The sequence below is a fragment of the Cervus canadensis genome, chromosome 16, assembly GCF_019320065.1.
Source record: "Cervus canadensis isolate Bull #8, Minnesota chromosome 16, ASM1932006v1, whole genome shotgun sequence".
Lineage (NCBI taxonomy): Eukaryota > Metazoa > Chordata > Mammalia > Artiodactyla > Cervidae > Cervus > Cervus canadensis.
Window position 1 is genome coordinate 23,201,407 of NC_057401.1, and position 15,734 is coordinate 23,217,140.

At 41.6% G+C, this 15,734-nt stretch overlaps 2 protein-coding genes across 3 annotated transcripts in view; both read left to right on the top strand.

Annotated features, from left to right (window-relative positions):
- LOC122454404 (chondroitin sulfate proteoglycan 4-like) overlaps window positions 1-15,275 on the top strand; it is a 39,622-nt gene extending 24,347 nt beyond the window's left edge. The window contains exons 5-6 of one of the 2 annotated variants that reach the window (XM_043488868.1): window positions 11,234-11,432; window positions 15,050-15,275. In XM_043488868.1, coding sequence (XP_043344803.1) covers window positions 11,234-11,432; window positions 15,050-15,108 — 258 coding nt within the window. In that variant the 3' untranslated portion in view covers window positions 15,109-15,275. Of the gene's footprint in view, window positions 1-11,233; window positions 11,437-12,217; window positions 15,002-15,049 lie in introns of those variants that run through there. The other variant, XM_043488867.1, reaches the window with a different exon arrangement.
- The window catches only part of LOC122454403 (chondroitin sulfate proteoglycan 4-like), a 35,660-nt gene continuing 35,091 nt past the window's right edge, over window positions 15,166-15,734 (top strand). Inside the window, exon 1 of the mRNA XM_043488866.1 lies at window positions 15,166-15,181. The gene's annotated coding sequence lies outside the window, so the exon portion shown is untranslated. The remainder of the gene's footprint in view (window positions 15,182-15,734) is intronic.

Below are 15,734 nucleotides of genomic sequence, written 5' to 3' on the forward strand. Positions count from 1 at the left end.
GTCCATGGGGTTGCAAAGAACTGGACACAACTTAGCAACTGAACAATCCCTGGGACTCACCTTCCTCGATAGCAAAACCATAAGCATATCTGCAGGGTGGAGTATGTGAGTGTCTATGCATGTGTATGTTTTCCTTGATCATCTTGCAGTCCCTCCTAGTTATAACATCTTGTGGTTTTTATGACTGTAAACATTGTGTGACACTCTCTGGGTGAAGCTGCACTTGGAATGGATGAAGGGGCTATTGAGCTTCCATTTTCTGCTGGATGGAATCATTCCAGGCTAGACTGGGGGAACCTTTTCTCTTTGACTGGGAAACATGAATGGTTTTGGTTTTAAAGTCAGTGTGTCTAAAATTTGGAGGTGACTAGGTAAGACTGTAGGACATATTAACTAGTCATGTACACATGTAGAGATAGTTTTGGTAGGATTTGCTTGATTATTTTAAAATGGAAGACATCTCAAGAATTTGTTTCTTCAGTTGTAGATGGTGGTCATGGTGCTCTAACAATGAAAATCTTTCTGTATCAAGATGTTTAGGCTTATTTGCCAAAAATGATTTTTTTGTTGTTGTTTAAGTTGTGATGATTATGAATAGAGGCTTTCTAGATTTCACTGATTACTGGTCATCTGGTGCAGAACATATTAATAGTACCAGGACTCCTTAAGCATGGGTGTGTTGCCTGCTCTGGAAGCCTAGCTGGACCCTGGTCGCCCAGCCTTCTAGACATGCTCCTCTCGTAGATGCTTCCCTGACCACCAGCGGAAGGAGCAGTGTGCCGTCCTCTGTCCCTTGACCCTGCTTTATTCTCCTTTGTAGTAAACAAATATAGTGTGTCTCCTCCCATAAATGTAAGCTCCATTGGGAAGGGAATTTGCTCTCTCTTTCCTGTGGTGGCCTCAGTGTCTGGCACAGCCCCTGACAAGTAATAAGGGCAATAAATTTTGACTAAGTGCTCCACGGAGCTTCTGTTGATTGGAGTAGACCTTGAAAGTATGTGATAAACAGAGTGATGAACTGTGGTATTTTTCTGCAGAGCTCTTAAGGGGACAGAGAGCCACGGGGTCAGAGGATGATGATCTTGCAGAGAGCATGGTGAGCTAAGGTCTTATCAAGGAAGGGACATTTGAGCAGAGCCCTGTGTGTCAGGGGTTCACAAGCCCTCTACAGGTTTGTTGGTTAGCAGGGACTCATAGAACTCAGCATAGAGTCAAATCATGGCTAAGATTTATTTCAGTGAGAGATATGAAGCAAAGCCTGCTCAGGGAAAAGGCACGTGGGGTGAAGTCCAGAGGAAAGGAGGTCAGGCTGTAAGAGTCCTCTCCCAGTGAAGTCACACAGGACGCAATCAATTCTTCTAGCAGCAAATTGTGATGATGTGCAGGAAGTGTTGTCTACCAGGGAGATCATTAGATCCCGAGTACCCAAGATGTTTACTGGGGGCTGGAGCCCAATAAACATAGGCGCCCTCTACCTAGTATGTACCAAGTCCCAGATTCCCAGGAGGAAAGCAGGGGTTCAGCACAAACTACATTGTTTGTGCTGTTTAGATACACACTCTTATTATTTTAGGAAAAGGTTTGTATCAGTACAGGAAACTTTAATAATAGAGTTCCCAGATGCCAGCGAAGTACCAATTTGCACACAGGACTTCCTAAGGAAAGGCAGTCTTAAGCCTACTTTTTCTGAATAAAGGCCAGGGTGAGTGGGCTCAGGTTGGGGAGAAAGGAACCATATGACTGTTAGGAGCACAAGCATTCCCAGCAAGGGATTCAGCTAGAGCAAAAGTTGTGAACCTGTAGCAGGTTTGGCATGTTTAAGGACATGAGAAGCTCAGAGTGACTGGAGCAAATGGAGGAAGAAGAGTGGTCAACCATTAGGTTCCATGGTGAGAGCTGATTGCTGGGCATAAGGACCTCCTATGCTAGACCATTTCATTCCACTAGCCAAGAGGAGATGGGGAAGTGGGCCAGCATTTATTGAGCCCCTGCCAGGCTCCATTCTAAAAGCATCACATGTGACTTCTCATTCATTTCTCTCACAGTCCTTGATGTAGAATGAGGATTACAGTAGATCTGGGTGCAGAAAGGTTAAGTTCCTTGAGCAGGGTCATACAGTTAGTAAGAGAGTGAGTTTTAAGCCCAGGTGGTCTGAGCAGAATCCACTCAGCTATCCACGATGTGAATGATCTGGTACAGTGTTTTAAAACTCCAGGTTGCAAACTGTTCATAGTCTGTGAAATTAATTGAGTGGAACAGGACCAACATTTTAAAAACAAATTAAATAGAATCAAATAGAACAGGTAGCATCAGAATGCACTGTGTATAGCAAGGGCAGGATTGTTATATGAAACTTTTGCTTCATTTTAAACACACACACATACAAATACACATATGTGTTCTAGGTTGTTGTGTAAAAAGTATCCCTCTCTTTGTGTGTTAAAGAACATTGTATGCCACTGATCTAGCAAATCTAAATGCTTTGATATAGATAAATCGCTTTTTAAAATTACTCTTCCTGTTCCTAGGAACATCTGACCTTTGACAGGTTGAGTCAAGTCTTGGAAGTTCATTTATAGAAACTTCTATCTAGAAGGAACCTGGAAGTGGATACTGGAGGGTTGTAACAGAGTTAATGCAGCCTGTAACAACCCCCACCCCCACCCCACCGCCAAATACCCCTTCATCAGGGTACTTTACCACTTGCAAGAAGTCTCTGTGTTCAGGGGAGGGGGCATAAATTGTCACTATCAGCTTTGAAGTCTCCCTGTGAACACCATCATCATAGGCCTGCCTGCCAGCTCAGCCCTACCCGCCCATTTGCTGCCCATCTGCCTGTTCCGTCCAGCAGGAAAAGAGACGGGGATGGTCAGGCTGGGTACATTGTCTGCAAACATGGCTGATTCACTTTAGGTGCCGCTCTACAGCCCAGAGTCATGGTGAGGAGGGCATATACAGAAATGGAAGAGCATCATAAATTATAAGATTTTAAATATTAGGGAAAAAAAGGATGTAGACCAGGATATATAATGACAACCTTCCTTTTCTGTTGTATATAGTATAATGTGAATGAAATTGGTTTAAGGATTTTAGAAGAAGGAAATCTTGAGCCCTAAAATTTTATGATATAATTATAATGTCTGTTATCAATCTTAGTATAATTTAGACCTGATGAAAAAGAGCCAAGAGGCAGCTAATATCGAGAGCCAATGTTGGCAGTTTATAACACCTAAGATATCCTTTACTTTTTGCCCCTGATATTTTTTTTAATTGAAGTATGATCTCTCTATCATATCCATGACAATGTGTAATAGCAATGACAAATGAACACAGAAAACTTCCTGGAAAAACTGTGTGTGTTGAACATATTGCAAAGTGTTCTCCAAAACTGACAACTTTTAATACAATTAAAGAAATGCCACATGTTAACCTTGTTAACTTTCTGAAAATTAATATATAAAGTGTATGCATTTCATCAAAATAGCAAAGCTGTGGGAGTACTTTTTCCAAAAAATAATACTTTCCCCAAAGCTATGGTTACTAGTTACTTCTTTCTAGGGAAAAGTTTCAATGTAGGGAATTATTTCAGGCGGTGATTTTTCTTTTTCTAGATTTCAGAGCATGGGAAACAGTAATAATAACTATTATTTACATAATCATAAGAAGGGTAGTACTAAAGAATGTTCTAACAATTGGACAATTGTACTCATCTCCTGTGCTAGTAAGGTCATGCTTAAAATCTTGTATGCTAGGCTTCAGCATTATGCAAACCAAGAACTTCCAGATGTCCAAGCTGGGTTTAGAAAAGATAGAGGAACCAGAGATCAAATTGCCAACATTTGCCAGATCATAGAGAAAGCAAGAATATTCCAGAAAAACATCTACCTCTGTTTAATCAACTACACTAAAACCTATGACTGTGTGGATCATAAACTGTGGAAAGCTCTTAGAGAGATGGGAATACCAGACCATCTTACCTGTCTCCTGAGAAACTTGAATGCAGGTCAGGAAGCAACAGTTAGGACCCTGAATGGAACAACTGATTGGTTCAAGATTGAGAAAGGAGTACAACAAGGGCTGTCTGCTGTCACCCTGTTTGTTTAACCTATACGCTGAGCACATCATGAGAAACGCTGGGCTGGATGAGTTACAAGCTGGAATCAAGATAGGCAGGAGAAACATCAACAACCTTAGATACATGGATGATACCACTCTAATGGCAGAAAGCGAAGAGGAACGAAAGAACCTCTTGATGAGGGTGAAGGAGAAGAGTGAAAGAGTCGGCTGAAAACTAAATACTAAAAAAAAAACTAAGATCTTGGCGTCTGGCCCCATTACTTCATGGCAAATAGAAGGGGAAAAGGTGGAAGTAGTGACAGATTTCCTCTTCTTGGGCTCTAAAATCACTGCGGATGTTGACTGCAGCCATGAAATCAGAAGACTATTGCTTTTGGCAGGAAAGCTATGACACACCTAGACAGTGTGTTGAAAAGCAGAGACATTGCCGATAGAGATCTGTACAGTCAAGGCTGTGGTCTTCCCAGTAGTCATGTATGGTTGTGAGAGCTGGACCGTAAAGAAGGCAGAGCGCCAAAGAATTGATGCCTTCAAACTGTGGTGCTGGAGAAGACTCCTGAAAATCCTGTGGACAGCAAGGAGATCAAACCAGTCAATCTTAAGGGAAATCAACCCTGAATATTTGTTGGAAGGACTGATGCTGAAGCTGAAGCTCCAGTATTTTGGCCATCTGATGCGAACAGCTGACTCATTGGAAAATTCCCTGATGCTGCGAAAGATTGAGGGCAGAAGAAGAGGGTGTCAGGGGATGAGATGGCTGGATGGCATCACCAATGCAATGGACATGAACTTGGGCAAACTTTGGGAGATGGTGAGGGACAGGGAGGCCTGGAGTGCTGCAGTCCATGGGGTCACAAAGAGTTGGACACAACTGAGTGACTGAGCAACAACAGTCGCTGATGCTTACATAGCACTTATTCTGCTTCTAGCATTGTTATAAGCATCTTGTATTTATTTACTCATTGAATCTTCAACAACTTTATGGGATATGGTTTTTATTTTAAGGATGAGGAATCTGGGGCACAGAGAGACTCAGACATTTGCCCATGATCAAAAATGGAAGAGCCCGTGGTAGACAGTAAGTGACAGAGGTGAGGATGTAAGTTGTCACTTGTAACCGTGACCCTCTATTCTGTCTTCCTTCATGGTTATAGTTAAGAAGCCCAAAATACTGGAGCTTCAGCTTCAGCATCAGTCCTTCCAACAAATATCAAGGACCTGAGGAAGTAGATAAAGTGAGTTTTACTGTTATTTCCATTTTCAAAAGGAGAGAAAGCTTCAGAAATGAAGTGAGTTGCCCAAAATAATCAAGTTAGACAGTGGCAGAGTCTGGGACAAAAACAGTCCTAAATATGAATTAATAAGGCCTCTGTATTACAAAACATTCTTCAGAGAAAGAGAACCAATAGGGTGCATGTGCGTGTGTATTTATTTGGTTTATCATAAGGAATTGACTTACGTGATCACGGCGGCTTGCATGTCCCAAGATCTACAGGGCAAGGGGGCAGGCTGCAGGTGCAGGAGAGCCAATAGTGTGAAGTGAAGTGAAAGTCGCCAGGCCAGAATACTGGAGTGGATAGCCTTTCCCTTCTCCAAGGGATCTTCCCAACCCAGGGATCAAACCCAGGTCTCCCACATTGCAGGTGGATTCTTTACCAGCTGAGCCACAAGGGAAGCCCAAGAATAGTGGAGTGGGTAGCCTATCCCTTCTTCAGCAGCTCTTGCTGACCCAGAAATCGAACTGGGCTCTCCTGCATTGCACATGGATTTTTTACCAACTGAGCTATAAGGGAAGCCCCATGTAAAGGCTTTCCTGGTTCAAAGGCAGTCAGGCAGGAAAGAATACTCTTCACTCAGGGAAGGATCAGCCAGTTTGTCCCACTTAGGCCTTCAGCTGATTGGAGAGGCCCTCTCAGCTGAAATGGGGGCTTCCCTGGTGATTGAGACAGGAAAGAATCTGCCTGCAATGCAGGAGAGAGACCTTGGTTCAATCCCTGGGTGGGAAGATCCCCTGAAAAGGGAATGGCTACCCACTCCAGTATTCTTGCCTGGAGAATTCCATGGACAGAGGAGCCTGGCAGGCTACAGTCCATGGTGTGGCACAGAGTCGGAGGTGACTGAGTGATTAACACACACACACACACACACACACACACACACACACACACACACATCCTTGAGAGAGGGAAATCTGTGTTACTCAGCTCATTTAAATGTTAACCTCCTCCAAAAACATCTTTGTAAAAACACCCGGAGTCATATTTGACGAAATATCTGAGTACCTTGTGGCCCAGTCAAGTTGACATATAAAATGAACCATCAGAGTCTTTCAGATTCTCTTGCTGTCTTTGACTTTCAAGCAGCATTTTCCCAAGACCTTCAGACCACCCCACATGACCGCTCACTCCCCTCACTTGCCATCGGAGCTTAGAGGAGGTGGAACGGAGAGTCATCCACAGTCTGTGTGGGAGAAGATAGCGGGAGGATGGGGTAGAACTGCTGAGGGCATCTCAGACTCTGGATGGGAGTTCAGAGGCAGGAATCTGAGCATTAACCACTCAGTCCCAGCATTCCAAGTGCACTCCTTTCTCCTGAAGTACTTTAAACAACATTGCTTTGAAGCACATGGCTGGCTGATGATGACCAATCAGTGGTGGTACAGGAGGTCATTTCAGCATGACAAACTGGAGTTAGGAATTGGAGTTAGACTGTGTGGGGTGAATCCTTTGCATTTTCCTCTGAAGTATGTTCTCCTGAGTACTTTTGTACTCAGGCATGACCAGTGGTTTTCGTGCATGCTTGATAAAATGTATTGGTGTCCACAAGGGGGCTTCGTTTTTCTATTTTTCACCTTTTGCTTTCAATGATACTGTACATTTTGTTTTGTTGTTGTTGTTTATACCAAAAATAGAACGATTTGCTTGTTTCTGATAAGCACTTGCCATCACTGTGAAGATCTCTGAGAGCTATGGACAGTGGAGCGATGAAGGCAGCGAAGTCCAAAACGGTGACTGGGAGGCCTGAAGGCCTGGAAGGGTCAAAGGGTGGGGTAGTCCATTCACAAATATTTCACATCCCTCTTGATACTCAAAACAGAGGCCTGGGTTTTTAAATATTTGGATCATAATTTGGATATATTGGATCATTTTTCTAAATCTAACGTCCTGTTTAAATTAAAAGTGAATTAAAAAAATACACCATTCCAGGTTCAAGTGTTTTTTCAGATATTTATTCCCTGAGCCATTATTTACTGGGCTTTGTATCACACTGAAATCTGAATTCAAGTTTGGAGTCTTTGTTTTCTTGTTCCCTCCCATTTGAAGTTTCTGTTACCAAAGACTAGGCATTAAATCAGGTCTCATCAAAAGCAATGGGACTTTAAATGGAACTAAATTTTGTTTGAGTAGAAATGGAGAACTGAGGTTTCTAGCTCTTGTTTTGAGTGGCAGATTTTACATTGGTTTTGGAAGATGATATATTCTAGAGGCAAGAGGGGCAAAACAATGTTTCACAGAAGAGTAGCTACAGTGGAAAACATGCCTCATCCAGCTTTTGTGTGCACCATTGGAAAGAATGAGTGTCTACGAGTCACAGGAAGGGAAACGGCAGTATAGTTCCAAATCAGTTCAAGTTCCTGAAGAAATGAAGATAAGATTCCTATATGGATTTAAAAACGTAAAAAGTGCAAAACTAGGATGATTGGGCTTAGAGTTTTGTTAGGCAGTCCAACTTGTATATTTTATAGACACTGTAGCCTTTTCATGGATTAACTGAAAGCCAAAACTTACAATTTGACATTAGGTTGATTAGTATTTCTGATAGCTATTAAAATTGATGTTCTCAGAGTTTAGGGCTGAAAAATCCTCCGTGAGCATATTCCAAATGCCAAGACATAGGAGCATCCACTGGCAACACAAACATTAAACAGACAAACTACGCATCCCAAATTATGGAGGAATGCTGTGGGATGAAACAAAATGTGCGGTGCATATTGTAGAATAGCAAATTCGTGGTTATCAAAGGGGAAAGAGATGGGGGAGGGGTAAATTAGAGTATGGGATTAACAGATACAAACCACTATACATAAAATAGATAACAAGGATTTACTGCATAGCACAGGGAACTATATTCAATATCTTGTAATAAGCTATAGTGAAAAATAATTTGAAAAAATACATACATATATACATAACTGAATCACGTTGCTATATACCAGGAAGTAACACATTATTGTAAATCACCTACACTCCAATATTCTTTAAAAAAAAATTTTTTTTTGAGGGGGTGGGGGATTTTCCTTGTGGCCCACGGGCTTAGTAGTTTCAGCATGCAGACTTAGTTGCCCCGTGGTGTGTGGGATCAGTTCCCCAGCCAGGGATCAAACCCCGTCCGTGTTGGAAAGTGGTTAACCACTGGAACACCAGTTAAGTCCCTATACTCCAATTTTTTTTTAAACTTAAAAAATAAAAAAGAATAGCGTCAAGAGTGATATTACACTCCAGGTGACTTTTAAGTAATATTAAAAAATCAAATCCATTCTCAGAGCCAAATCTGATGAAGAAAGATGAGTAACATAATGCTAACATTTATTGGATGGTTACTCTGTGCCAGGTAAAACTTGTTCTAAGTACTTTACAGTGCTTTATATCACTCATTCTACATAATAATTCTATTATTCCTACTTCACTAATGAGGAAATTGAGGCACAGAGAAACTGAGAAATGTGCCCAAAGTTTCATAGCTAAAGTGGCATATCATTTCTGGTAGAAAAATGTAGAAATCCTGTGTACTTTCTGATCTCCCTTTCTCAAATTCTGTTTAGTTATAGTTAATTTCACAAACTGTGTTTTCTACTGAGGAGAACAGCCCATTAGACCAGAGAGATTACCTCCTAAATAGTTTAGAATTGAATTTTTAAAGAGTTGATAACAAGTGTAGAAGAGGATAAGGTTCTTGTCAGAGAGGAGAGAATGACACATAAGCTTGGAAATATGCACGGTGTTTTTGTGGGAGGACTTTATAAATACAGAGAGAAATGTGAAAATCTATTTAGTGATAAAGCCGCTGCCTTTAGTGTTGGTGAAATATCACATGACCACAGGATTAGAGAAACCCCAAGCAGCATGATTCCATGAGATGTGATGTGATGTCTCAGCAAGCACTTTAAACTCAGTGGCCCTGGTGGTAAAGGACCCAGCCGCCAGTGCAGGAGACATAAGAGACAGGGACTCCATCCCTGGGTCAGGAAGATCCCCTGGAGGAGGAAATGGCAACGCACTCCAGTATTCTTGCCTGGAGAGTCCCACAGACAGAGGAGCCTGGCAGGCTACAGTCCATGGGGTCGCAAAGAGTCGGACACGACGGAAGTGACTTGTGGGGTTTTGGGGGTTTCAAAACTGAACTCCTTCTCTTACTGCCCAGATCCACTTCTCCTGCAGCTACCCTCATTTCGGTTGATGGTGATTTGGTCCTTCTAGTTGCTGAGACCCAAACCAGGTCCTTTTCACCGTCTTCCTTCTTCTGCACCTTACCACCCCTAGCTCGTTAGAAACTGTCGACAGCACCCAGAATTCCCCCGCTTCTTCCCTTCTCTCCCAAGTCCCCACTCTCTTCTCTCTGCAGGATTATAGCAGTCGTCTCCTGTTATCCTGCTTCTATCCTTGGCCTCCCACACTCTGTCCTTGACACAAGGCCACGGGGATCTATTACTACCTAACCTCACCCAGGTTACAACTACCTAAAAAGCCCCATGGTAATTCCTGGTTGCACTCAAGTGAAGCCCAGGTGGCCTTCAAGAGCCTGCAGGATTTGACCTTGGAGGCCGTGTCGACATGCCTCCTTCTACTCTTCAGCTTGCTAATTCTGGTCCCACTGCCCTGACCTCTTTGCTGCTCCGCAGACGGCCGAGGTTCACTCGCCCTGTAGGGCTGTGCTCTCTTCTAGGTTGTTCTTTCCCACGGGTCCTCATGGCTCCCCCCTCTCCTCCTCCCAGCTTTCCTCAGATAAGCCTCCTATTTAACATTCTCCCGCTCCTGAGCACCTCATTTTGCTTCATTTAAATTTTTTTCACAGTGCCTGTGACTTTCTAACAGACAGTGTAATTTATTTCTTCATTTTTCCTCTCATTGCTTCCCTGTGTCCCTTCATCCTCTGCTGCTGGGATGTATATGCTCCATGAGGACCGGACTCTCTTTCGTATACTGATGTATTTCAAGCACCAGAACATTGCCTGGGATATAGCAGATGCTCAAACAAGGATGACTTGTTGAGTAATGTAAATAGATTTTAAATACAACTGGAAAAATAGAGACTGTTACTCAGAAACAACTGTAATAAGCACTCACCGGGGCTTCCCAGATGACTCAAGTGGTAAAGAACCTGCCTGCCAATGCAGGAGATGCAGGCAGGAGACTCGGGTTTGATCCCTAGGTTGGGAAGACCCCCTGGAGAAGGAAATGGCAACCCACTCCAGTATTCTTGCCTGGAAAATCCTATGAACAGGGGAGCCTGGCAGGCTACAGTCTGTGGGGTCCTATAGAGTTGGACACAACCAAGCACCAGAGTGCACACACACCAGCAGAAACATTGCAAGTCCATAGGGACTAGGTATTTGTTTCCCTGCAAGATGGATAGGATAAAGGAGAATTAAAAAAAAAATGTACTGCTTGTGTTCCGCCCTCAAATATTTAAAAGCTGATGAAATCATTTGCTTCTTAAAGTAATGAATAGAAATCCTTAAGTCAACCCTATGGGGTAGTTTCTGTGATTATTTGAGATTCCATATGGAGTGCTTAGCATATACCAGCCACACAGACAGTACTTAGTAACCATCAGCTTTTATTGCTTTTGTACTTTACATAAATGCATATGCAGTTTAAATAATTAGTTTTGAATAAATAACAATGAATCCTGTTTTTTTTATTGAAACCTCATAAATTAAATAAACACTGTAACATGCTCTGCATTTCATCTGGCATTTAATTACATGTCTGTTTTGAATTAAGACTCATCATGGTTTAAAAACTTGGGTGAGTTGCTCTGGTTTTTTTTCTTTTAAGTCTTTGTGCTAGGGGCCGGTGTCTCATAGCTATTCAGTTTACTGGTGTTATGTGACTGGAATTTGTCCTCACAAGATCTGTGATTCTTTCTTTTTAAGGTGTGGGTGAATTCTGGCACTGAGATTACCCGTGATGAACTCTGTGCAGTGGATGGGGACTCCCCCTCACAGGACCTGGCCTACTTGGTCTCTCCACCCAGCAATGGACATTTGGCTTTCAAGTCCATTCCTGGACGTAGCATCCAGAACTTCACCCAGGCTCAGATCAACGAGGGCCAGCTAGTGTTTGTACACACCGATAGGTAACTGAGAAAAGCAATGTGAAACTAAAATGTGTTTCAATCAAAGGTTAACATGTAGTCAAACCTAATAGCTGCTGACGGAAAACCACAAGCCATCTAAAAACCTTGCAGACTGTATAGTTTTTTTAAAAAGTGACACTTTTTTAGTAAGGCCAATACGTTTAAGTTTACATTTGAGTAAGGCCAATAATAGCAAACATCAGAGGGTGCTTGTAACTCATACTTGGCTTACTCCCATTGTCATGTGAGGTGAAATATGTACATTTCAGATTCTTTTCCATTATGGGTTATTACAAGATATTGAATATAGTTCCCTGTGCCGTATAGTAAGTCCTTATTGTTTATCCATTGTATATAAAATAGATAAATGTAAACTTCTCAGAGATCTTTGTCTTGACCGCCCACTGAAATCACATCTCTTCCATTTATCTCTATCCCTTATTCTGGCTACCTTACGTTGTAGTATAGATTGATTTGTTCATTTGTGTGCTGTCTTCCCCACTAGAGTATAAGGGCTAGAAAAATAGGATCTTTCTTTTGTTTGCTCTTATATTCTCAGCACCGAAGAACAGTGACTGGAACTTAGTAGGTGCTTAATGTAAATTTGTTGTAAGAATGAAATCCTGTCGATACCTATTATGTGCCGGGTAATGTTCCAAATGTTGTGTTAGTGAACACAACAAATGCATTTGTTAAATGAATGAATACAAGGATGAATGAATGGATATAACTGTAAATCTAAGAGACCCTGATATTAAAAGGCTTTGTTTTCTTCCCTCAGGCCATCAGTAAATCAATAAGCCACATCACCACTGTACATCTGCAGGAGCGGTGATCTAGCTGGCCTCTGTTTCCTGGCTGCCCTTGACAGTGGTCAGAGAGGGCAAGGTGCCCATTCTCAGCCACAGGAGGAAGTGGGGGGAGAAGGAGTGTGAGCCTGGGGTGCATGATGGGAAAGCCAAAAGCTGTATCTTTCCAGCCACTTTTATTATATTTTCTTTGAAAATATAATAAAGAAAACAAAGATAAAAATCTGGTAAATTCAAAGGTAGTAATTTCCTGATTATCTCTGCAGTTAAGTACAAAGAATTCCCAGATAACCTGAAAAGCATTTACTATGTGACTGCTCTTATCTAGTGGTTCCAAACCTGTAGCCTGGGGACATGTTGGGGGTTAGTTTTATTGCAATAAAATCGTAAATCTACCCACATATGTACCAAAGCATTGTTTCTAGACTGAATGATCTTTTCCATGTGTTTTTATTTTTCAATTGTATGCAGTTGTTCTCATTAGTAAAATACAATTCATTTAAAGGGGCATTGAATTGATAGGATGTTTCTGCCAATTATGTGTGGTTTTGGTAAGTAGATACTGAAAATCCAGGTATTATTAGGCAAGGGCCTGTAAGTTTTATATCTCTATGAAAGGATTATTATATGTTCAAAATAGTGAGAACTGCTTTAGAGACTTGCACAGATAAAGTTTAGAATTTCTAAGACTAAGCAATGTGCAGTGAGAAGGAGTTACTGATTATCTGGCATGGGCTAGGCACTGCAGGAGATACAATGACAGGACCCATTTCATTTAATCTGCAGAAGTTTTCTGAGTTATTGGGAGTAAACGATCTCATTATAGAAATGAAGAAACTGAGGCCCAGAAAGATGTAACTTGGTCTGACTCTAAAGCTGGGCTTTCTCTAATAACTGCCACCCATAGAAGGGCAGAGTAGTTTGAAGAGCTGAAGTTACTCTTTGCAGAGAAGGATTGAAATATAAATTAGCTCTTTGGATTGATTTGTTTGTCAACTACCAAGTCAATATTTGCTTTTGCAAATAGAGAAAATAATTTCTCCTAAAAAAGCAGAAAGGAGAGTTAAAGTCAAGCTCTTTTGAGAGTCAATCCATCACATTTTCTAAATGGATCTGGAGGCAGTAATAGCCTTCAAAGTGGCAGGAGACCAGCTGTAGATGAGCCTCTTGCTGAAACCAGCTGGTTCTCCCTGCTACATCTGTCCCTCAGCAGCCCCAAACAAAGGCTTAGGTTTAATTAGTCTCTCTTAGCATTTATATCTGCAAAGTGCTCCTCCATTAATCTAATTCATTATTCCACATAACAACCTAAGTAGGTCGATAGAGCCAATAAGTGGGGGGATAAGTGATTTCAGGTTGCCCTTCTGAAAGTACTGTCAGGTCAGGAGAATCTAAGGTTGTACAATAAAATCCACAGGTCACAGCTACTTTCATGTTTTCCTCCCTCTGTCTTTTGGTCATAATTTGTATGATAGTTAGTGTACCTAGTACACTATTCTAGTATTTGTTTTGTTATAATTTCTTTGGATTCCATTTCCATTTTGTTTCTGAATTCATGAAATGTTCAAAGTGCCTAATAGCAGAAAACATTTTCTCCATAGTTTCACATTTAATTAAATACAACTTCCAAAGTGCTATTTCTAGTAAAAAGGAGCAAACAAACAAAAATACTATTTGGCTGTGCGCCTCTGTTCTAAATTAGGCAGACCCAGAACTCTCTTCCTCTGTTTTTTTTTTAAATGTGGTGACTCCAGTGTATTGGGGAAAAAATGTTTAAAGGCTGTAACCTTTTATTTTGAGGAGTCAGAACTCTCTGGGTTTGCTTAAATAACAGAGACTTAAGAGAAGGTTAAGTCACCAGCCTTTTATTAAATCATGTTATTAAGGGAGTACTTGTAGGTAATTGCAGATCCTGATCATGCCTCCTTTGTTCCTTGCCACATTGTCCCTGAGGGCAACGAGGAGGGCATTTCTACCCATTACATGATGCAGAGACCTGTGGGCTGCACATTTACCGCTGGATGAACAATTTCAAAAGGCAAGGGGACTGTGATCATCATGCTCTCTGCATGATGATCTTGCCTGGTGCTTTGGGAGTCAGACTGGTAAAGCACTCGGGGGAACAGGATCAATAGGGGGCCCAGCCCAACTTCTGTTTCACACATAAGTTAATTTATAACTTTGTTGATGTCACTGATCCCCTGACAGAAGTATGAGAGTAGAATTGTCTTCTTGCAGGAATTTAACAAAACTGGGGCTGAGTCTTTCTCCACTTTTCTCTTTCCCCTCTTAGCAGGAAACAGAGATAGATGAATAATGGGAAAGTATTTGGGGGGAGGGGCTGTGTTATTTAATTCCCTCTAGTTTTGATTTTCATTATCATCAAGTAAGTGTTTCATTATCATCAAGTAAGTGTTATCAATAGTTCAGAAACTGCTAAGGGATGCATGTGTGTGTGGCATCCTTGTTTTACTTTTATTGGTATAAATTGACTCCAAGATAATAAAATACAGGTAATGAACATGTCTTAAATTTTTAAAAAAATTTCTTGGAGGTGACATCTTTGCTTTCTTTTATTACTTTCAGGAGAGGATGAGGTAGGAATATTCATTTTAGACCTTTGTTGGTATTCTTTTCATTTTGTGTTTTGGCAGTATTTGATTTGGTGAGCTTGGTGACCATATTAACTAACTCTCAAATTGGTAGGAGTAGCTTTGCAGGGAGATCAGGTGGGAGAGAAGGTGAAAGTGGGTGGCTTTTGCAAAATGACCAGACTGACCAGAGTGTAATTTCTTCTTTTGAAGGAGCAATGTCAGGAGGCTTTAATTTTCAGGTTACTGATGGTTTGAACTTTGCACCATGACAAATTTTTAGCATCACAGCTCGAGCTCTGATCATTAGCTTGGAAGTAAACAGAGGACTGAGCATCTTCCCAGGTAAGATTTTAACTTCATTGAGTGTTTGGGTTTAAGTGTTTTTCAATTAATAAATTGAAATATAATTTAATATAATATCTTTCTAAATGTAGAAAATTCTACCTGCATGGTATAAAGTATTATCTTTTACTATAGAGTGACTTCAACAACAGTTGCTGCTGCTGCTGCTAAGTCGCTTCAGTAGTGTCCGACTCTGTGCGACCCCATAGACGGCAGCCCACCAGGCTCCCCCGTCCCTGGGATTCTCCAGGCAAGAACACTGGAGTGGGTTACCATTTCCTTCACCAATGCATTAGAGTGAAAAGTGAAAGTGAAGTCTCTCAGTCGTGTCTGACTCTTAGCGACCCCATGGACTGCAGCCCACCAGGCTCCTCCATCCATGGGATTTTCCAGGCAAGAGTACTGGAGTGGGGTGCCATTGCCTTCTCTGTCAACAACAGTTACAAAGTCCCAAAAAGGATTGTCTCTTTGCAGGAATTTAACAGAAGTAAGGCTGGGTATCCCCCACCCCTGTCCTTCCTCTTTCCTGTTCCTCAGAAGAGGGCATGCTGGT